General features: G+C 37.2%; 1 protein-coding gene across 5 annotated transcripts in view; it reads right to left on the minus strand.

Annotated features, from left to right (window-relative positions):
* pkp4 (plakophilin 4) overlaps positions 1 to 23,791 on the minus strand; it is an 86,809-nt gene that overhangs the window by 35,691 nt on the left and 27,327 nt on the right. For 3 of the 5 annotated variants that reach the window (XM_032567069.1, XM_032567070.1, XM_032567066.1), the window contains exons 3-7: positions 14,057 to 14,169; positions 8,768 to 8,802; positions 5,078 to 5,209; positions 1,152 to 1,345; positions 15 to 579 (exon numbers count right to left, since the gene is read on the minus strand). In XM_032567069.1, coding sequence (XP_032422960.1) covers positions 15 to 579; positions 1,152 to 1,345; positions 5,078 to 5,209; positions 8,768 to 8,802; positions 14,057 to 14,169 — 1,039 coding nt within the window. The remainder of the gene's footprint in view (positions 1 to 14; positions 580 to 1,151; positions 1,346 to 5,077; positions 5,210 to 8,767; positions 8,803 to 14,056; positions 14,170 to 23,791) is intronic. The other 2 variants (XM_032567071.1, XM_032567067.1) reach the window with 1 other exon arrangement.

The following is a 23,791-nucleotide window of genomic DNA, read 5'->3' on the forward strand; positions in this document are numbered from 1 at the left end:
TATTAGCAGCACACCTGCGAGGCTGTCAGGTCGAGTCATCCTCTCATAAATGTCGTAACTCTGAGGTCCGTAGGGGTCAGTGTTGTGGAGCATGGAGCGAGGCAGAGTGGAGCTATAGTGCTGGGGCACGGCGGTCATGCTAGCCCTGACTGGAGAAGAAGAGTGAGTCGGTTGCTTAATCAGCGGTGGGTCCACCAGTGTCAGGGGGGATCCCATGCGACCCGACGCTGACCCTGCCGAGGTCTGATAGGGCGAGGTGGTGCGGCTAGTGGAGCCAGGCCGTGAGTTTGTGGAGCTGATGCGCCTCAGACCTGCGGGGGAGGTTTTCTGGGGGGAGTATGGCGAGCCGCTGCCAATGCTACCAGTGCGCTGCACAGAGGGCAAGGTTGTAAAGTGGATGTTGGAGAGAGGCTTAGGTTCTGTTACGACAGGGGAGCCGTAGGCACTGCCAACTGAGGTACGCAGGGAGCCACGGGAAGGGGAGATACTGCTGGCATAGGCTGGAGAGTGAGAGCGAGAAGGCACTGAGCTAACCCTTCGCATTGCACGGCCAGGCAGAGCTGCTGTCACTCCGGGAACCTGCAATAATAACAAACATAATTGGCAACATGTCTCCTCAGCCTAAAAGATGGTATAAAGAATATTAACACACTGGGTTGAACTCTCTGACACACAGTAACTTCTACAATGAAAATGACATTTTAAATAACAGGGGATTATATAAGCCGTTTCATCACAGGTCATGACTTTACTGAAGGCCATGTTTACTTTATCTCCCCCCTCCAGAGTGTGACGGCACCATTTGGTTTCTCAGCCGCCTTTGTGTACTAAATTGTGTGAATCATGATTAGATTGAGCTGCTCAGTTCAATATGCACCTTCAGTGCTGTAAAGCCTTTGCATTTCTACAGCCACTAAGAAAAAAACAATAGTTTTGGTAGCAGACATGAGCTGGTATGAGACTGGTTTGCAATAGGTTTTCTGCTTAGAATATTACATCTTTTAGCTGTTCTTCTCCTTATGGAGTAACACAAGTGTGCCTAGCTGATAATATCTGGGTAAATGGTTGAGCTATCTAGTCCAATAGCCAGTAACAGAGTTAACTTAATAAAAGTGATGAATGGAAGCTTTAAATACACCGGTTGTCATTACCTGGGCCGAAGCTTGCCCCTCAGCCCTGGCGTTCCTCAATAATGTGCCGGTGCCAGCTCCAGGGAAGGAGTGCTGCATCTTGAGTTCAGCCTTGCCCTGGTTCTGCCTGCTGAGGTAGCCACTGCTGGCATCCTGATAGCCGCTGTCAGAGTAGGAGTTCATCTGAGCTGAGCCACATGAATTCCCTGCAGACCCTGAGAGAGAGGGTGACAGAAACAGACATAAATGAAATGTAGAGGAAGGAGCTACATAAGGGTGAGAAACTCACGGATAGATATCATAAGAGGTTTCATAACAGCTATGACCTTTACCAGCATCGCCTTTCTAATGAAACGCCAGGAAGAAAACACCTTTAGCAACCCATGAGTTAATTTGCCATTATTTAACACATCTAAAGTTTGATAAATGAACAAGTGTTATCATCTCTCACTTTAAAGAAAACATTACAATAACATCAATACTTTAGATTAGGAGGAGAATGTGCAAAGAAAAGACCTTTCTTTATCTGTACTCTCTGCTCACATGTGGTTGTGAGGAGGTTTTTCCATCAAACCATCTCCAGGGCTAAAAGAGTAGCTGGTGTCTCTTTTTGAAATAGAGCAAGCACAAACTCTACAACAGAAAAACTGGTGCAATGTCAACACTAAGTACTATTTGGCTAGATGAAAAAATGCCTCAGGAACCGGTAGCTCGCTTGCTAAAGATCAACAAGCACTCACAATAAAACCTTTTGTCTATTTTAACAAACAACTGAGCTTAATTATCTCATTCAACTCACTGGCTCTTGATATAAATGTTAATCTGAGTCTGTTTTTTAAGATTTTAAACTATCTACTATTATATCTTGTATGCTTGCTGTAAAGCACTTCGGTGCAGCCCTTGTTATAAAGTCCATATAAATAAAATAGATTGACAATACAGTTGGCACATATTTTTCAGTATCAATATACTGTATGTACCAAGGTTTACTCTAAATTTCTGGAAGATAATACTAACATAGTCTGGAAATATAAATATTTTTCTGCAGTCTTTCCATTCTTATTCAACCTCGGAAAATATCTGACTCAAATTCCCAAATTTCCACCTTTTCCATACTGCGTCAGAACCCTGGTGATCATTGCGTGATTAGGTATGTTTGGCAATGGAAAGCCCTTTCCAACAGAACTCCACTTGAATTGGACAGGTTTGAAATTTAGATTGAGCTGACATATTTTTTGTAATATGGGATCATATACACTAATTTCAATAAATAAAATAAATATAACTTCATAGTCTCATCTTTCAGGTGTGTCACAGGTGTTTATGTGGGTTAATTCTACGAATCCAGCTGAAATGGCAACTGTTGCATCCAAATTCATTCATAAAAATGGTGTCTGTATTTTAATATTATCAGGTCTTTTAAACTAATCCTGATTGAAAAATTGTGTTTTTCTTTAGCAGATCAGAGAGCAGCTGGTCAGGACTGTGGAGAGTTCATAAACAGACTGTTGTTAAAGCAACATTAATAAATTAAAACGGGAATATTATACCATCTGTTTGGGGAGATAAATATTGTGATTTATGTCGTTAAAATCTCCAAAGAAAATCAAAATATAACAGGGAGGGTCAAATATTTATTGTAGAGATATTTTAAGTCATTTAATGATATAAAATGTGTTTAGAACAGACTCTGGAAGTAACTTCAGTAGAAATTAAATATCACTGTTCATTAGGCACAAAACACACAGAGGAAATTAACATGTACTTCTCGTCATGGTTGATGGCAAACCAAGTTTCTTGATGACTGATTCAAAAATATAAATTCATTATGACTCGTGTACAATACCATTGAACAAGTACCGGTAGTTTGAAGTAATAACATTAGAATAACCTTGTGCAGTAGATGCTCTACAAGAGATGAACTGAGTTTATGGAATGATTCCTTCATTAATGAAACCAATACCACACTAATGGTCCAGCTTGATATTCTGTAGAAATTGTAGTTTTTTTTCCCAATCCTGGAGAAAAAAACTCTAGTATTGTTGAGGATATTTGTGTATCTACTGTATTCATAACTCTTGAACCTTTCTAGATTTTGTCTTGCAACAACCAAAAAAAATGTAATCTAATTTATTAGGGTTTAATTTAAGACCAACTAGTGTGTTAGAAAGAAGTGGAAAGAGGAAGATACAATAAAATTTAGAATCTGAACTTGTTGCATCCAGTTGCTTTCAGTTCCCTACAGGCAATACTGGTAGAACCACATTTTGCTGCCATTATAGCTGCAGGTTATTTGGGAGTTTGTCTCTACTGTATTTGCACATCTAGAAACAAGTTTATGCCCATTGTCTCTTACATAATATCTCATTCAGAACGGATGAAGTACACGTGAATAGTTATTTTCAGTCTTTCTCCAAATTTTCAATTAAATTTAGATCAGGGCTTTTACTGGGCCATTTCATGCATAAATATGCTTAGATTTAAACCATTATATTTTAGCCTTTGCTGAATATTTGTGATTGCTGTCCTGTTGGAATGTATAACTCCTCTGCATCTCACGTTGGAGCATTTCACAGGTTTTTTTTCCTGGATTGCTCCGTATTCGACTCTGTCCAGATTCCAATCAACTTTGAACAGCTGCCATCTTACTGCCATCACCATGTTTCACCATAGGGATGGTGTATTCAGGGTGATGTGCAATGGTAAATTTCCAACTACAAAGAGGATTTTGCATGTAGGCCACAGAGTTCAGATTTGGCTTTATCTAATCAGAGCCCCATGCAATGCCCCTTACATGGCTTGTGACAAACTGTAAAAAACGTATGTTTTACCCTTCTTGCTACTTTCCATATTCCTGTTGATACATTTTTCTACTTCCGATGTGGATTTCCACCAGTAGTATGGTCCACAGTACTCTGGGCAACAGTTGGACTCTCGCTGGGTACAATAAACGGTGCATGATACAAATGCATTCCACTATTTTCAGATTTTTAATTCCAAAACACTTTATAAACCTTTTTTCCACTTTAAAATGCATACTTTCTGCAAAAGTATGAAATAGGATCTCAATAAATACAAAAAATGGGACTGAAATTTCTGCCCCTTGGGAACATTTTCACCCCTCTACCAAAAGCAAAGCATGTGTGAAAATAGTAATTTATAGGTGCAATGATTCATAAGAGAAGCCATGAAAGCTTGCAGCTTGCTTCGAGGATAAAGTGAGTGCTAGTGATGTGCAATTACTACAGTTTATTGTGATCTCTAAATCTTTTCTTTGACATAGGAATTTTACTATATCATATATCATGAAAATAATCTCTACATGGTGTCCACATACATCAATAAAACTGCACAACCTTTTGTAACTGGCATCTCAAATCACCCTGTTCAATAACTGGTAAGTTGTTTTATATTAATTTTTGTATTTGTTTTTTTTATCAGGAGCAGAATTGATGTGCTATCCCAGCTATCCAATCTATGCCTAAAGACTGCAATGAATACCCTTTTATCATCACTTTTATTGTGTTTTTATGATAGACTGTTAAGTCTATATTGCTCATCCCTTGTAAGTGGGATGGATGATTATGTGCTACAATAAGATTATGTGGAGAACACTCTGCATCTGGTGGGGTGTGTGCCTCTATGCTAACTAGCTGTGTAACAAATAAAATTTCCCATCTTTCTGAATCTGCGGCATTCAAAAGAAAAGTACAAAAGGAAACAGGGGCATAACTGTCGTGTTTCAAAGACGCCATGTTTCAATATGATTTAAATATTGAAACATATGATTTAAATATTGAAACATCTCTTTTTACACTTTATGAGTGTAAAAAGAGAAGTAAATAACTATTACAGATAGTTAGACATTAGGCCAATGCTGAGCACAAAAAAAGAACTAACCGTGTAATAGAAAGCTGCAAAAGAATAGACAGAATATAATAACAGACCCTCACTTTCATGAAGGGAGGACTGCTCCGGGGAGTACAGAGACACCTGCTCTGACTCTGCCCTGATTCGGTAGCTGGGCGACTGAGAGCTGTCAGTCACTCGAGACTTGGTATCCCCCGACGCAGAGGTATCTGAGAGAACACAGCAGAGCGGACAGTCAGACAGAGACAGATACATCCCACAGAAGGAGTCTGATAATTTATTACAGTCATTAAAGCTAGTATTTTTCAGCTGAGAGGAAACAATGCAAACAGTGATTTCTGCAACATTAGTTTCATCATTGTGTACAGCTACACTCATTAAACATTACAGCCTTATTCATTTAGAAATTTTAGATTAGGTAGAAACAGTCAGACCCCTCTAAAAGTTGTCTCCATCTCTGTATGTTTACTAAATCAACTACTTTAAGTCAAAAACTGGAAACCAGTGTCCATGTGCACAATGTTTTCCCATAATCCATGTAAGCAGGAAAAGAATCAAATTCTCAGGAAAAAAGAAGAGAACAATCAGTCAAACAAACACTGTGTGTCTGGTTGTGTTAAATCTTGCAGTGCGTGTGAATGAAATCTGAATCCTATGAACAAGTTGTCACTGTTGCTAAAGCTGACCTGTTGAATAAAGCTGTTAACACCAGACAAAGACTGGTTGACAACTTGAAACTTTGCACTTCCAAATCCAGACATCTAGGAGAGCCAGCCTATTGACAGAAGGGAATAATTCAAATAAGGCTATGGAAGCTCTTCAGGTAAAATGTCAGAATACACATTGGATGTTCCTGTGATAGAAGGTCAATTCATTTCCAACCCAATTCAGAACAAGTTATAGTTCCAATTTTGTAACAGGACTCCTAAAAGTGAACATTTTGAATTTCTCAAGATTAAATTTCCATTAATTTCAAATCTAAATTAATAAAGGTTAATAAAAAATATGGCAGTATTGTCTAGATAAAATGAAGAAATGACAGAAAGAAGGAAGTAGAAAGGAATCAAAGCAGGGGAGAGAGAAAGCTGTATAACCAAATTTAAGACCTTTCTAGACAACATAGCATTCCTCACATCCACTGTACAATTAATGCATAAATATAGTCATAGATAAGAATAGAGATAAATAGCTATCCAGCTGCTCTAAAAGAGGTGCAACACTGACCTGGCCCTAACCCAAGTTCATATGTCTGTGTTTGTGAAGGCAGAACACAAAGTTTAATTTTGTCATGCCAAGATACCACATAGTGGTTTCTAGGTTTCTACAAAGACTTTGTGTCCACAAGAGACCACTCCTTGCAATAAAAGTGAGCTGTAGAAATGTGTCACTTCCCATGTTCCTCACTGTGCATGCTGGCAAGGTAAATATGGATTTTTGTCGAGTCTAATGGTAAGTGGCACAGGATTGTGCACCCACCAAATAAATATACTTGATTAAAGGTTGCTTTAAGAAAATGAAAGAATAGGCTACTACAGTTAAAAGGAAAAAAATAATAATTTTAAGGCTTCTTGCATGTCCTTACCAGGGTTACTAATATATATATAGCCAACAATGTGTTCATACTGTGTCTTGATCTTATTCATTAAAGTAGAAGCCAAACAGAGCAGAAGAGAAACAGGAAGAGAGACAGACGGTATGCACAGAGGGAGCTTTAAAGCATCGTCAGGATCTCATGTTAATGTATGGCATCAGATTTAGGTTTCCAATTCAGGACTGCCAAATGTAGCAGCTTTCTGGTTACAGATTGCATTCCTGAAAGCAGGTAAGAGTTTGCCAGTGAAATGCAAAATAGTCGTATTCAAACAAAATTTTAAAATAATGTAGAAGTTTTATTTTAATTATAATTATTCTAAGGTCCAGTTGCATATACAAATAGCATCAGCAAGCAAACTTTTTCCAGGTTGAAAAAAAGCATATGTGGCATCTAGTGTCATTTAATTGAATTTACTGAAGAGATGTCATCCCTAAACGTGTTGCATAAGCTCAAAATAATAGCAATGATTTTAATTGTGCTTTTTTTATTTCATTTTTAAGAAATAATAAAATATGCAATTTTAAAATAAGAGCATGCTTATTGCAAGACATGTAATTAAATTGAAAAAGTGAAAATTAATAATAATAAAAAAACAGATACACCAAAACAAACAAAAAACAACAACAACTATTTCATTATTTAAACACTTATTGTAGAATAAATTATATAAACTCAATGTTTTTAGGGGTACATTTTTCTTTCTAAAATCTAAGGGCATGCATTTTCAATTTGAGGATAAGATTACTTTGTTTACTCTTAAATGTACCTTCTCTCCTCAAAAACCCTTGCTTGCTTACAATATACTGTCTCCTTAAAGCTGTGTTACTCATGTTAGATTTAACATCTCTTGCACAAATATCTTCTGCTCCTGTTTGATTCCTTCACCTATTTGGACTTTGAGGATTTGAGAAAATATGTTTAAGCAAGGAAGAATGTTTTTTGAGCGTGAAAGGAAAGTTTTGAGCAAGTGCAGTGTGAAATGTGGGAGTGAAAGTATGGATTCCTACACTTAAATTCAGACTTCAAACCATTTGCTGTTGGAAGACAAATTCCTCAAAAAATATAAATTAAACCCCTAATATTGTGAGAGGGTTATTTTTATTAAAACTTTATACTGATATATTTGTTTCATAATATCGAGTACTTTATCAAATTGTAGATATCACAATTGGGTAGTGTTGTTTTTTGGCAACACAAATGAGTCTCTTATAATTTATTCAGATGTCAGTGCAATGACCAGTGCTGAGACTGACAAAGCTGGACTCTGTGCTTGTTGTGCTCTGCTCTCAGTGGACATTAGGTGTGACTGCATTGACATTTCCAGAGGCAAGAAGACTTTCTGCAGTATCTCGTCTGTCGCAGGAGGAGAATAGAAGGCTCACAAATTCACAAAAAACGAGAAAAATAAGCTCTAAACCCATAACCCAGAGTTAAACTGATCTAAAATCTAAAATGTACACGATCAAATGTGACTGTGATTTATTATCTCAATTATGATTGTCAATCAACTCATTGCTAAAAACTAAGTAATTGTGATTAATCCCACATGCTGGTATGCCACTAATGAAACGCTTTTAGCAAGGAACTGAGGAGCAGACAGCAAATGAAAAGGGGAGTAATATTAATATTCCCAATGCATATGTTCAACTCTAACCCCCATTGGCTCCTCTGACACAATCGACAATAAAAGATTAACGACCAGAGCAAAGATTCTGCTTTGCTCTATCTAATTAATAAACAATTAAAGATATTATTAAATGTTTTTTTCAATATCAGTTCTTCTCTAAAGATCTGATAAAGATGGGAGCTAAACAAAAAGATACTACAGGGTCCAGAGGAAAATCCTTTTGAAAAAAATTAGCTTAAGTAAAGATTGCAGAGGAAATGTAAAACATGGCAGAAATGCAATCCACATATAACATTGACAATATAAACAATGCCTGGTGTGTAGTTAATATTTATATTAGTTACTCTGAAAGCACAGGTGTGTAATAATACCAGTACATTAAAAACACTGACAGACAGAACTTACTTTCCCCCAGTCTTGTTATTGCTATTTCACAAATTGTGCCGTGGCAATTGTACTTTTCAACCATTTGAGTTAAAACTGCGGTCACAATTTAAACACTTCCTCACACAATAGAAGTTAATTTTGTAGGTCTAGCCAACATACCTGCAGTTCGCCATGGCAGGGATTTCTCAGATGAGCTTCAAGGGGAAACAGAAATTACAAAAGTGAATCAATACATTGCTCCAAATAAAACAGACAGAAAAGAGACACCTATTTCACTAATCATTTTAAAACCAAGGGAATCAAGGAGAACAGAAAGTAATCACAGTTTTATTACAACATATTTCAGAACAAATTAGAAGCAATCATACTGTACAGCACATGCAGGCATCTAGTCTGGAAGTTAAACATACTGACACAAACCTGATAGGCAGGTACAAACTTACTCCAATGAAGAGATCATTTATCAGGGTAGCCATTCACAATGAAGTAATGCATGAGAATAATGACTTAGCCAGAAGTGCTGAAAGTTTGACTTCATTATTTCAAAACACAGGAAATAAAACATCTGGAAACTTTCTTATACATTTAGCATTTACATTTGTCTGCTCCTCGGATTCAGCACTTTGTAGAACTGCCTTCATCTGCAATTACAGCTGCAAGTATTTTTTGTCTCTACCAGCTTTGAACATCAACAAAATTTGACAATTAATATTCAGTTCAGTCCAGACAGGATGGAGAGCATTCATGAAAATCATTTTCAAGTCTTGCCACAGAGTCCTAATTGAATTTAGGTTTGGACATTGACTGAACCATTCTGCTACATATTTGATTTGATCTAAATCATCCCCTTGCAGCTCTGGCTTTATGTTGAGGGCCGTTGTCCTGCTGGAAGGTGAACCTCCTCTACAGTCTCAAGTTTTGTCACAGTCTCCAACAAGTTTTTCTGCATATTTCCCTTGTATTGAGCTCAATCTACCTTCCCATCAACTGTGGCTAGCAGTCCTGTTTGTGCTGAAGAAAAGTGTCTTCACAGCATGATTCTGCCACCACCCTTACATTTGAAATAGCGCATTTTGGAAGATGTGCAGTGTGCGACAAGAGTTCAAATTTGGTTTTATACAATAACAGCATGTTCTTCCACATATCTACTTGGTCCCCTTCTTGACTTGTGACAAATTGCAAATGGGACTTTTTTACATCTTACTTTCAATGATTGTTTTCTTCTTCCTTTTTTGAATATTTTTTTCCAACTGCTGTTTATTAAACAGTACATGGACAAGAATGTTGTTTCATAACCTAACTCTGCTTTAAGTACCTCCATAACATTATCACTGACCTGTCAACTGTGTTTCTTGATCTTCATAAAGATAATTTTATTCTTTAAATGTTTTATTAAAAAACCCCTGAGGCCTCAAAAGAACAACTGGATTATTTACCAACTAAGTGACTATAAAATACAACTGATTGTACTAGGTTTTTATTTAGGGGTATAAAAGTAAAATGGGCTAAAGATAAAAGCAAGAAACACTTTTAAACTTTTTACGTTTTAAAAATAATTTTAAAAAAGACCAACAGGTTTTAATGCATGACTATGGAGTGGAAGAACATGTTTTCTATACTACAGTGCTACATGTTGCACTGTAGCAACATGTGCTAAAGTTATTGAGGTATTAATAATACTAATGCAAAGGACTGTATGAGTGCAAGGTAACACCACACATTTTCCTTTTCTGGTCTGGAAATAAAAACTTGAAAATGCCACGATGCTAGTTAGCTGTGTTACTGTATAAAAACACCTAATGACGCTAAACATCAATGAAACCCTTTCTGACCAAGACGAGTGTCACCTGCCAGTCATTATGACAAGCAGAAGGCCTCGAAGCAGTGTAACAACGATAGCCTGTTTGCTGATCATTAATATCAAGCATTAGTTGTTGCTAGTACTGGTATATTTTCTGCAAGGTGACACTAAATGAGCTTTAGTAAGAGAAGCTCTCAGAATTTTAATGAGGATGTTGCCAATTAAAGAAAGGAAGTTGGGAGAGTTGTGGTCCACTGAACCATAGCAGATGGAGTAAAAGAATCGCTGATGATCATCATCATCATGATAGCAATGTGTCTATATGCTGAAAGCTGACCACAGACTTGGAAAAGGTGCTGCTGTTAAAAGTAAAACCGTCAAGATACACAATAAGCCTCTGTCTTATAAACACTTAATTTCCTATGAAGCATCTCTGCCAGTGAGCAACTAGCCAAGTGGAATTTCAACATTTTCAAGCTTTTTGACAGAGGACATATTTGATGACCATCGGGTTTATTCTTGCAGAAATTAAGTTAGTTACCAGAACTACAGGTTTCATGAAGTGACTCTCATCAGTACCTTTAAGTGTCCTCTCACCTCAGCCGCAGTCCTGCTGTGCTTTTTAAGCCAGTCAATGTGATTTCTAGCTTTAAAGCTGACCTCTATTCAAACACAAATATCCTGTGAAGAACATTTCATTTGCCCTTCTCTAGCTTCAACAAAAGATGGGTAACAGGTGTGAAATGTATTTTTATAGGATTTACAGGTGGTCTTTTTGCCCTGGTGAATAAGTAAGAGCATTTACATGTGGGTAGCTTAACTGATTTCAAAAGCTAAACTCTAAAGCGTAATATAATAATATAGATAGAATACTAGATAGAAATAGAAAATCTTTTTTCCTAGGTAAACTTATTATTATCAAACAGCTATTTACTTTGGTACTTGTCTGAAGAAAAAAAAAAGGATAATTTGTGCTTATTTAGAAAGAAAGAGACTCAAATCTTGCAAATATATAAAAACATTTCAGGCACTGTTTTGCTTACATTGTTTAAAAACAACTTATTAAAAGTTAATGTTCTGCTGATGAGGACATTTTAAGCTGCTTACCTCCACAATTAGGGTGTTTCAAAGCAACGGTAGCAAGCTTGTGATGATGTTATGAGAAAACTGTGATGACATGGACTTTAGTCATTTGCCTCTTAATTAACTGTCTAACTTCAGACGACCAGCAAATATCACATGCACCTTGTGGTTCTGTCTCTTTGACAGGCATGCGATTTTTAATTAAAGCTGTTGAGCTGAAAAAATAAAACACATGCAAACAAACAAGACAGCATGAATCCAAATCGAATATTGTAGCTTTCCCTTTCAAATCCTCATATAACTCCAAAATGATGCCCAAAATGGACATTAAAAAGAACTATCAACAGTGATGTGGATCAATGTTCTAGACTTCACCCCTAAAAGGACAGTTTTTACAACACAAAGTTAAAATAAAAGGTTTGAAAGCTGTTTTCAAAGAATTTAAGTACACACCTATAAAACAGTCCCACTTCAAACAAGAAAAAAGGGGAAATGGACACTCAGTGGTGCAGACTGCAGGTATGCAGGCTGGAGAGTATGGACTGCCTCAGGGCATTGGGGTTATTATCACAAAGATAGAAAATATCACACAAAGCCATTATGCCACATATCTAGTTTTAGCCCTACAGTATCACAGTCCATTATACTGTACAATGAATTCAGCTCAGACACTTCATCGAATGCAGAGGTCTGTAAGGACATCAAAAGGCCTTTAACTGGCTTGGTGTCTCTTCACACAATTAAAAAATTTTACTTTCAAAAACACAAAAAAATGTCTGTCATATCATTCCTACATTTTAAACGCCTTTTATTGAGAAGCCTGAAAAAAGTATGGTTAAGTTCTCTCAAAATGTAAAATATAGAGTATAAAATCTTTCCACAGCATTCCACTGTAACAGGTAAGAAAGTTTTTCTCGCTAACAAAAGAGACTGATTTTGTTGCTTGGAAATATTTAGCAGTGAGACAAACACAAAAAGCCAAATTGGGGAAACTAAAGAAGAATCAACCATCAAACTTATAAAGGTAACGTTGTTTTTAAACTACAGTTTTGCTAGTTACAAGCAGAACACCTCTTAAGCAACAGACTGCAGACTGGCTACTGGATCAGAGAACCTTACTAATTATCAGCTAATATTAGCTTATTATAATAGTGTTACTTTATAAAGAACATGTTTATTCAAAACATGAGAATATCATGCAAACAACATGCCAAATCTAAATGTTCACTTCAGTAAAGTGTAAACAGACTAGATGGCATTATGGTAGAACCAAACAATTCAGCTATAATTTGATTTAAAACAACAGATCCAAGCAGTAAATATTCGGAAAAAGCACCAAACAACTGTTAGGAAATAGGCCGCCAATATTGGGCCGCTACTCAAAATCCAATAAAATGAAATATGTTCTGCAGCATGGTTAGCAATACACAGTTAAAGTTGAATCTAAATAACTTAATACATTTGGAATACAGTTCTGACTGATGGAAATGGGAGCTAATCTATTAGACCTACTTAAAGACAGAAAATATGTACTTGAAATCCTTTGTGATGACTCAGAAAATGCTTCATATACTGTCTGTAAATACTAAGCTATTAATTTGTCAGTAGACATTGAATATAGGTTTATCTCATGGCTGTTTTATTTTAAAAAGTCAAGCTTTTGCTTACATGTATTAGAAGTATGAATTTAAAAGTGATAAGATGTGTAAGAGTGCAATAAAAAAAAATTCATTATCTGAGTGATTTTTTTAATCTTTGTTGAAATAAATTCAGTAAAAATTACACTGATTAGAAATTACACTTCTAATCAGTAGCTTACTTCTGATTAGAAGCAAACTTAGAGTAAATCTTAGAAAACGCAGAGATTGTTTTTGCCTTATAGGATATCACATATGACAGAGTTTAACAAATGAACCTCACATACTTGAGCTAAAGAAATGGACTGCCACATAAAGTGCCTTGCAAAGATATTCACATCACAAGAGGTTTTTGTAAATTTCATCACATTACAACCACAAACGTCAATGTATTTCATTATAATTCTGACAGAACAACACAAGAGCGGCAATAATTAGTCAAGAGAGACAGACAGGGTTTTCAAGATGTTTAGCCTAAATACTTATTTAGCCCCCATAATTCTATACCCCCAAATTAAATGATGTGCAACTAATTGTCTACATCTTTCAAAATCATGCATAATTTTTTCTTCCACATTAAAATGATGCAATACATGTCGCATACATTTTTAATAAAATACATTTAAGTTTATTATGATGTAACAAAATGTGAAAAGGTTTAAGCAATATGAATGTCTTTGCAAGGCAGAGTAGGTATGATGATTACGTTTACTATCAGTTAGGATGGAATAGGCAAATAAACAAACTTACATTTACTTCAAATGAATACCAATTCATACACGTGTATTAAATTAAAAGAAAAAATATAGAATTGAGATCATCTGATTACAATTCTATAATACCAGAAGGTTTCACACACTATAGAGTGTGGTGTCTGCTGTGAAGGAAGGAAAAGCCATGTGTCATGTGTGCACAGCTTCTCATTACCTGCTGCTACCAGCGCCTGGTGACTCGGTCCCAAGTCTGCATCTTTCCAGCTGATTGGCCACAATCTGCCTCTCCACTTCCAGCTCCCTGGTTAGGCGCTCAAATTGAAGCTCCTGCACATGAACACGACAAATACAAACATGTGACTCAAGGCTGAATTAATGCGAAGAGAGGGCTTTCTGCAGTTGCATCGACAAATACAACAAATGGGGAATGAAAGTAAAGGCAGCAGATTGGCAGGTAACAGCTTGTTCCCACAGTGTTCTAGTAGTTTATAGGTACATGATGCAATGAGCCTTAAGTGAAAGACTCAGGTAACCCAGCGTCAAATAAAACAGTTTCTTCACCAAAAACGTAAAAAAGTATGCGTGTATCCATACACAATCTAATGTTTAGAAACTTAAGCAGACTTTCATGTGGCCTATATGATAATGTCATTTTTGCAGCCCACACAGAGGGATAAGCACCACTTTAGTGGGTGATATTTAGCCTTTGTGGTGCTGTTCCTACGGGAGTTGGGGAGGAATCAGCATTTGACTAATTACCTACCATGAGCAAGGCCATTACTTGCATAGCTCTCTAGCTTCAAGCACTGCATCATGACACTCATAAGACCCACAAGGTCCTCTGTTCACATAAAAATTGTGCCACACACACACTCTTATTTGCATATATCTGAAGAACATTTTTATTCCACCTCGGATCTAAGTTGGCAGAATAAAAAAATTTTTTTGTCCAATATTCTAGAGAAAAAGACCTCACTCACTGAACAGATGGAACGCTCCTCTGCTTGCTATCCTTAGCTGTCCCATGTAATGACCATTACCGCGGTCAATTACATTCACAGCCGACAGCATACACAAACAGACATCCACACTCTGCAGCTATCTGCAGCTTTTGTGACCTGTCTGAGGACATTTAGTCACCCTACCTCACTAAGATCATCCTACATTTCACACCTCTGCTGTGTTCCCCTGGGGGTGCACCGAAACTTCCTCTCCACATCGCAGACTCCTCACCCCTCCCCCAAAATACCACATTATACTCTCCACTGCTCACCTCTCCTTTGCTCTGCTTCAGCTGAAGATATGTGAACCTTGACTGCAGTGAGACGGAACTTACAGGAAGAAAAACTGCTACACCCTGTTTCCTTAACGTAAAGGGACTGCTACTGTTGCTAGGATTAGGTGTCTTACCAAAGTGTTCATGCCACTTGGATATTTCCACATTTCATCACGCTACAACTGCAATTTTCTATTAGTTGAATTTTATATGACAGACCAGCACAAATAATGCATATGCCATGCAAAAGGGCAAGCAATGAGAGCAAGTTTGTTTTGAAGCATGGTATTAACTGCACAAGATAACAACAATCATGTGTACTAGATACTACAGAGAACAGATCAAATGTATGGTGGAAAAAGACACCAAAATGAAAGACACACTGCCTAGCTGAACAGTGAGATCTCAGAGATTGGCTGTTCCCCGCAAATGTCACTATTCTTAGGCCTGCCACCTCTATGCCTTCTTTCTTCTAAGCTTATAATCCAATTGGCGGTCTGGCAAAACATCACCCGCTCACATCCAGCGACTTCAACACAGGCTTGTTGTGTGTGCAAGTAAAAGAAATTGCAACTGTTGCATCTTCTCAGGCGCTATAGCAAAAATTATCTGTACATCATGGGATACTTACTGGCTTTCAGATTAGCAAGTAAGTGTTGGAAGTTTAACTTTTGATATTTAGATTTCCTTGTAGCCTAAAGCAAACTTCTTAAACCCAAAGCTGCTTATTTTCTGTAGTAACAAGAGAAAAGGAGAATGTTCCAGAATTTCCTGCACTGAGTTGGATTTTCCACACCTTTTGTCTTGCTTGATGTATTGGCTACAGTTCTTCGAGCTACAGCGCTAAACTGTAGACGTACTTGACCGATCTAAGCATTTTCTCTACAGTTGCAGTATATAGGAGGACTGCTGACGTTAGGACGAAAAAGGAACAAGACTCAATCAACACCGAACAAGAGTACATGTTTTCTTTCATGTTGAGTATAATATGTGTGTTTGTAACATCTACGCCAAAAAGGATTATTTCCATGCCTCACACTCTTAGCCTCTCCCTGACCCAAACATTAAGACTAATATGCATATTGAAAAATAAATAAGACGAAAGTGACAAATATATACATTTTCATAATTTTTTCATTAACTCATGGACTTTCCAAACTTCAACACACAAAAGACTAAAGGTTTTAAGCATAACTCACCACCAGTTCAGGCTAAGCCTAGGAGTAATCAGCAAAATGCTGATCCAACCATTGTAAGTCCAGTCTTGGTTCAAACCAGTCATAGCATCGGCAGAGAGAAAGAGAACAGTGGCAATAGGTTAGAGGCTTTCCTGCAGCAACTAGGCCCCAAATACCTTTATTTGCCATTACAATGAGTCTGTTAGGCATGATTTGCCAGCAGTTCCAGAGCTGAATCAGATTCTGTCCTCTTGTGTCCTTTGACAGGCCCTAAAGAAAGATGACACATGGCAGTAGATCAAACTAGAAACACGTACACTGCCCCTGTCTTTTCTATGGGCGCTGCTGACAACACATGACCCATCTGCAGTGCCTGGAGTGGTTCCTGCTCACTGCTGCTTCAGCATTTACGAGAGAAGCTCAACACACACTCGTCCAAAATGATGTACATATACTTTACATTAATTCAGGAAGACCAATGTCCTCCTATATACATAAATACAGGCAATATATTTCCATTATGCAACAAGATTGTCAAACACCAAAAATAGATGCAAATTGGAAATATTGTTTCAGAACATAAAGCAGTTGAAATGCACGCTCAAAATAAACATTGAGAATTACTGATATGCAGAAAACTACTCATAGATCTAAATACAACCTCAAAGCATAATTTATTAAACATGTGTGTACACCATTTCTTTTCATCACAAGTGGACTTTTCCAATTTATAGTTGTAGATATTTTTAATACATATTTGACATAACACTTACTGCCATTTTAAATAAGATGGCATGATTTTTTATTTGAAACCATGAACAGAAGTTTAAAAAAGGTTCTGGCCTATATAACAACTTAGGTGTCCTTACTAAGCTGAATGCATTCAGCCCTCCCCCCAACACCCCACTAAATATTGCTCTTTAGTGGGCAATATTCAATACTATGTACTAATTATTTAACAATATTTTTGGCTAAAACAATAATTTAGAATATTACAGTGCAGGTTTATCAAGTGAATATGTTGTTGTTCTTAAAACTTATTTGCAAATGTGATGCTAATGCTAAGAAGGTATTAAAATGCTTATTTTGAAGTTTTCACAAATAGAGACAAAATTTTAAATTAAAATTTTGCTTTAGAGGGTGATCAAAAGAAGTTCAACCTCCATAAAAACTGTGAAATAGCTCTGTGTTGCAGATATAAAAGCAGAAGCTAACTTGTGGCTTTGCATTTACTTGTTCGTTTCACTGTAGAGAATGATTTCGTCTTCAGGTAATTCTAACTTAATTGTAAACAAAACCACATTATTGTGTCACCTATTTGCTTTTTAATTCTCTTTTCTTAATTCTGTTTTAGTTTAGTTATAGTTCTAGCATGCTGGAGAAGCGTCCTGCGTCCCCTGAGATCTTTGCTGCTCACTCTAGGAACTGAACTACAATATAAGAAGAACTACTGCTTAGACACCCACTTTAAAGCATTAGGTAGATAAATTGCCTAATTTCTCTAGGTTTGTTCAGCTTTCTTCTCCTGAAAGTGGCAGGTTCTTACTTTAATACAGAATTATTACTGTTACGTTTGTCAATAATATTGTAAGGTGTGTAGAAATGGATTTTGAGAGTAGCATGATCAACAACATGACAAAATGACAGACATATAAACAATGTCTAAAACTGACCTGATCATCAACTGGAATAAACTCAAGATGGGAGCTCATTTGTGATATACGAATCCATTTAGCATAGATGGTGCAGATGGCTTTCCCACTTAACTGAAGAATCTAACTGAAATTTGTTTGTTCATTAAGTGGCAATGAGGCCTGACAGCTCTGCACCCTCACTGCAGTGATGCAAGGAAATTCCAACCAGAGACGGAAGCTGCTGCACAGTAGGAGAATAACAGAAGAGGTTAAAGGATGTCTGCAGCAGTAGAGACACAGAAAAGCCGGCCTTAGGGGTGAAAGAAGACAACAAGCCTTGGAGAAGGGTGTTGGGAGGAACCAGGCATTGTAATTATTTAGGAAAGCTGCATACAGTCACACCTATTTTTCAGTCCAGAGTTTCATTCACCTTTTTTTTTTTGATGATGGGAGGTTTCACAAGCCTTCTCCAACAAATGTAGTAGACTCTCAGTAAGTAAAAGGAGGCTGGCCTATGATCAATCTATTTGTGAAAGGTATTTGAGTGTGATACATGCTAGCATCTTTTTTAACAAAAATCTGTTCATTAGATCAATATATAAAATTTTTGAAACTGTAATGAAATTTATGATCAATAGGCTCTAAACAGCCTTATTAACAAGCAATAGTCCAAATCACCTAATTTCTCTACCTTTTAACAAGTCTTCTGCTGCTTTAAAAGAGAACCACTTTACCCAAAAATGTGTTTGTTTTATTTTCCTCTGATGTTGGGTATTTAAAAACATTTCAGACCTGTTATTGCTCTTACTGAGACAACTCAACATGGATCTTCAAAAATGACCCACTAAAATGAGGTGTAAAAAGGAGGTTTCCAATTTAATTTTAGATTAACAATTAAAATGTCATTCAAGAATGACATATGTGGTGGATGCTATTAAAGGAGCTGTCATCTCCAGTGTAGTTCATAGCACAAAAGAGAATGACAACGCTGTGAAAGACTGTCAATAACAAAAACTGCCTGAGTGGGAGGGTGAAGAAAAACCATGTTTTTATGAACACATTCAACAAAAACTTCAAATTTTTGTAAAGACATTAATGCTGTGTACTTTTTTTTTACCTTCTCTCCTCCAGGATGATATTCTTCACTCATTTACAAGATAGTGATGTAAATGAGATCTGATTGGGTTAGGCAAAATGACAAAACAATAGGACATTTCAGGCCACTTTCTAAATTTCAACATAATTTTAGCTGCACTTATGCCTCATTAACAATCAACTTTCTCAGAGAGTAGTTTACAAATTATGATGTTGATGAATTTAGATAATCTGTGAAGGCCTCACAAATTTGTTGAAGATCAGGTAAAATAATGTGCCCTTCCTGTATATGCTGCAAAAACAGACCTGGCCCACTGAGGCATGTACTGCCTCAGTGGGCAGTACTACTAGACCCGTAAAGGTGCACCATCGTTGACAGATAGTGTTGTCTGGAGACAACCAACACGAACTTCCTTGTATGTAGCTTATTGTTAGCTTTAATATAAAGTGAACTGTTATATCCTCATTGGTAAGTTGCTTTACCCACCCACCACCAACAGGTGCTGTGATGAAGAGAAAATCAGTGTTATTCATTCCACCTCTCAGTGACAATAATGATATACCTTATCTGTATACAATAAGCTGGATCTTTCTCCCTAGAGCTCTGCTGCTAATATAAAAGCAGAGCCCAAATAATTGGTGATTTATGGAAGAAAACGCAGATCAAATCGTTAAAGCAGTTTAGTACAAAAGCATTTTGCTGCCTTTCAAAATTGGAATATTTGTATTATTATATTTTTGAGCTAGACTTATCCTTCCTTTTTTGTTGCTGTTATAATAATAAAAAAAAATTATACTACTAATCAAAATTCTGAGACATTAATCCAGTTAATAGGACCAACTGAATCCATAACTCCTTGACAGGAGGTAAAAGCCTTATAAGGTGCAGCAGTGAATCTACACAGCCAGAGCAAATCTTGTACACCAGTGAACATACAATTCCACTGAAAGATCAATAGTGTTGTGTCAGACAAAAAGAAAGTTGCTCTGGGCAATAATGAGAAGAGTTAACAATGTAGGGACTGTCAATCAAGAGACCAATGTAGTGAACAGAAATTGCACTGACTTGTGTGATTACCTAAAGATCAGTCATTTAGAGAAAATCATCTAAAAGACATTTACAGTGGATAAAAGGTGACAAAAACCTTGGTAGTGATTCAAAACAGGAGGTTTAACTAAACTCCACACATCTGAATGAAGAGGACAACGCTTGCTCCCCAAAGACTGCATCCTCTGTGCCTGGTATTGACAGTGCCAATGATCACAGTTATAATGATGATGATGATGACAGTGACGCTGATGAGTATTAGCAGGCTAGTTGAGGGGAGTGCTCCCATGGCTGTGTTTAAATCGACAGCGCATCATGTCAGGATAGAGCGCCGCTCCTTTGACTTTATGTCACATTGAAAGGAGATCCTCCTCTGCTCTCTTCTTCTATTTTCTGTTTTCAGCTGCACTGAAATCCTCTTCTCACAAACTATTCACAGGTGACAGTCTCTGTGACTCTCTCCATCATAAGTATGTCTTTTTCACATATCTGAGCGTTTTTGTCTTTGCTTTGTGTATCTGAGCACTCTCCTTCACCTGCATCTCCCACCTATGAATATGCCTCACCCCCTCCCTTAAATACTCTCCTCCCCCCATGGGGTAATTGCTCGGAGCCAGGCTTCCATTTTTATGACTATAATCGAGGCCAGAATTTGTATGCCTCTAGATTTCTCCTTGCCTGTGTCACAGCGGCAGCAGCACGCAGAGGAAGGGAGATAAAACCCTCAGGACTGGAGAAAATCACTAGTCGATTGTAATTAGAGTTCTTATTTCGCCTATGGAAGTGGAACAGGCACCATCGCCTGTAGAGAGAACTCACCCTGTCTGCCGCTCTTATGGCATGGAAATGCAAAGTAGCAACATAACTGCCTCGAGCCTTTACCTTGACCCAAACTAATAACTCCTTTACCTAGGTCATTCAGACAAAGGTGTACTTGGCTTCATTAAAACAAGATGAAGGCCTGCATGATTATCTCAAATGTGTCATATTTCAGCCAGCACAACAGAGCTTTAAAAAGAACTTGAAGATGCAACAATGAAAGCAACAGTTCCAGCAGTTCTTGAGTGTATACAGAACATTCTTTATCTGTCTATGCCTAACCTAGGAGAAAAAAGTCTGGCTCCAGTTTGTCAGGGAATGGCAGGAGGTACACAAACTGTTCATGTGCAATTGACTCAAACAAAAGAGGAAATTTCCAGTGTGGTGTGTTTTGTTGTGAGGCGGTACCCTGAGACACCAGAGTGAGTCCTTAGTGAGAGGCCTTTTTGCCAGCTTGGCCAGATGTGTAGATGTGTCTACAGCCACAGCTCTCTCGGCAGATAGAAACAGACAAAACACGTGTTTCTGAAGTTAATGGCCTAAAAGGTTTGCATAAAATATTAGGTGGGATATTCTTTTTCAAACAATTGTTTAATTTAGCAGGCAAGATGATACCATTTTTGAGAATAAAGCAATTAATTTTTGCAAGTGTATACTGTAAAAATATAGGAAGACTGAGCTCAGAAAACATTGACAAAAAACTGTAGATAACAGATAATGTGGCACTGGCACAAACAAAAAAGAAACAGCAAACTGCTTTTGTGTGTGTAGCAGGCAGCCTTACAAAGCCCCCCAAAGATGCTCACTCCCCTTCAGTTTTTTCATATTTTGTCAAGCCACATGTATGTAATTTTAGGTGAAAGCTCAATGACTTATTTTTTGGTCTCATCTGGCAAGAACACCTTCTTATGCCTGTTTGTGTTGCGATTAAAAGTCGTCCTGTTCACAGATCCTCCCATCTGAGCTTTGGATGTTTGCAGCTCCTCCAGAGTTACTATGAGCCTCTTTGCTGCTTTTCTGATTAACTCTCTTATTTCCAGGCCTGTTATTTTCTTAGTAGGTTTTCACTCCCTGTCATGCTCTTAAAATCCCTCTGAGAACTTCATACTATTAGATATTATTTTAGAACCTAGAACTAGTTTAACATTCTCCACAGCTTTAGCTCTCCTCTGTCTAGCTTGTTCTTTGGTCTTCATGATGTTGTTTGTTGGCCAATCTACAAATGTCGGATGCCTCCACAGAAAAGCTGTATTTATTAGAGGTGTGCCGAACGATCGGCCACCGATCATACCGACGGAGTTTGGCTACATCGAGACACCCTGCAGAAAAAAAAGGGCATCCGGAGCATCCAGGTAGCAGGTAAAGCAGTGCACAACTACCAACATTCACCCGGATTAGCATCACAATCAGAAAGCTAAACAAACAACCCGAAAAATAATTCAAGTCTGGCGGTATAAGACACTGGTTCTGCTCTCGCTCTTGAGCCACCACTACGCTCTACTGGCAGTAATATTTCACAGATGTAGCGCCGCTCAACCTCCACCAGACAGTGAACTCTCACACAGAACGTCTGCTTAAAGCTGCAGCATGTAACTTAAAAAAAAAAAGATTTTAGATATGTATTAAAATATGTCTATTATGTCTAAATTAGGTGAATTTATTGGCACATAATTTTTTCATTTTGCCAGATAACATAGTATCATATATACCTAAAACAAAAAAATTAATGATTGGTATCGGATTCGGCAGCAAAACACCTGATTGGAGCATCCCTAGTATTTATACTCAGTAATTTATTAAAATTGGATTTTATTTAGAAATATGAAAGTATAGAGGCTTGAATACAAATTTATGTGCTTGTAAAAAATGCAAAAGCCACAAAACTAGCACATATAAGCCCAATAAAAATATATCAACCTTTGTGATTTTAACATGAAAATAAGAAAATTTTGAAGGACATAGTAGTTAACGCTCAATTGGTATGTTGATTTTCAAAAAGACAAAAGCTTCTTCACCAGCTCCTGTTCCTCTAAGTTTTCCCAGTATAATAAGGACATGAATATTAACCTATGTAAAAAAGAAACCCTGGAGGGCTACTATAGACACTAAGTGCACATTAAGTAGGGCTTTTTGTGGACAATATAAAAGCTGGAAAAACTGAAGGGCCTTTGATTCCTGAAGCTAATTTTCTTGTGCAAGATGCATTTGAAAGCAGTTAATAGGTCAAATTCATCACTGGAATGCTCTTAAATGAAATGACCTCCGCCTGCATGGTGGATTTAAAAGGATTCGCTCAAGAGCCAAAACTACTGAATAGATTAAAAACCCCTTTGAGGTCCAACGTTGAACCATCTATTTCCTAAACTAATGTGAGTGTTAATAGGCAGCTGCTGATAGACTGTGGCACTAAAGGTGCCTCATTTATGAATGGTAAATAGAAATAGTAACTGCATTATATATGCAACTACATGATCCAATACATAATTACATGAACTAAAGAACAAAACAAGTATGGACAGTCTCAATCCCGAAACAGTTGGATTGTTGTGTACAATGTAATAAACAGAGCACAATGAATTGCCCAAAATCCCATATTTGTGGTTCAGGGCACTTGGAGAAAGTCAGGTTGGGAACCTAACATAGCAGAAAATCAATGCTAAAAACCCTTAATCCTAAAGCTCTCATATCACTCAATCACTCTCAGTGCATACAGTTTATTCTTCTATCAGCAAGATACTTTTTAAAACCATATCACATAAGAAAGAATCCACATGCTAACATGCTGATCATTAGCATCTTTTCTGGGATTATATTGATTTAAGACAAAACAAAGCTGTTCAAATGATTGGAAATATTTTGTTTTTGTGGACACCATGTCCAGCAAGCTGAAAAGAAAATG

Source organism: Xiphophorus hellerii, chromosome 7 (assembly GCF_003331165.1).
Source record: "Xiphophorus hellerii strain 12219 chromosome 7, Xiphophorus_hellerii-4.1, whole genome shotgun sequence".
Lineage (NCBI taxonomy): Eukaryota > Metazoa > Chordata > Actinopteri > Cyprinodontiformes > Poeciliidae > Xiphophorus > Xiphophorus hellerii.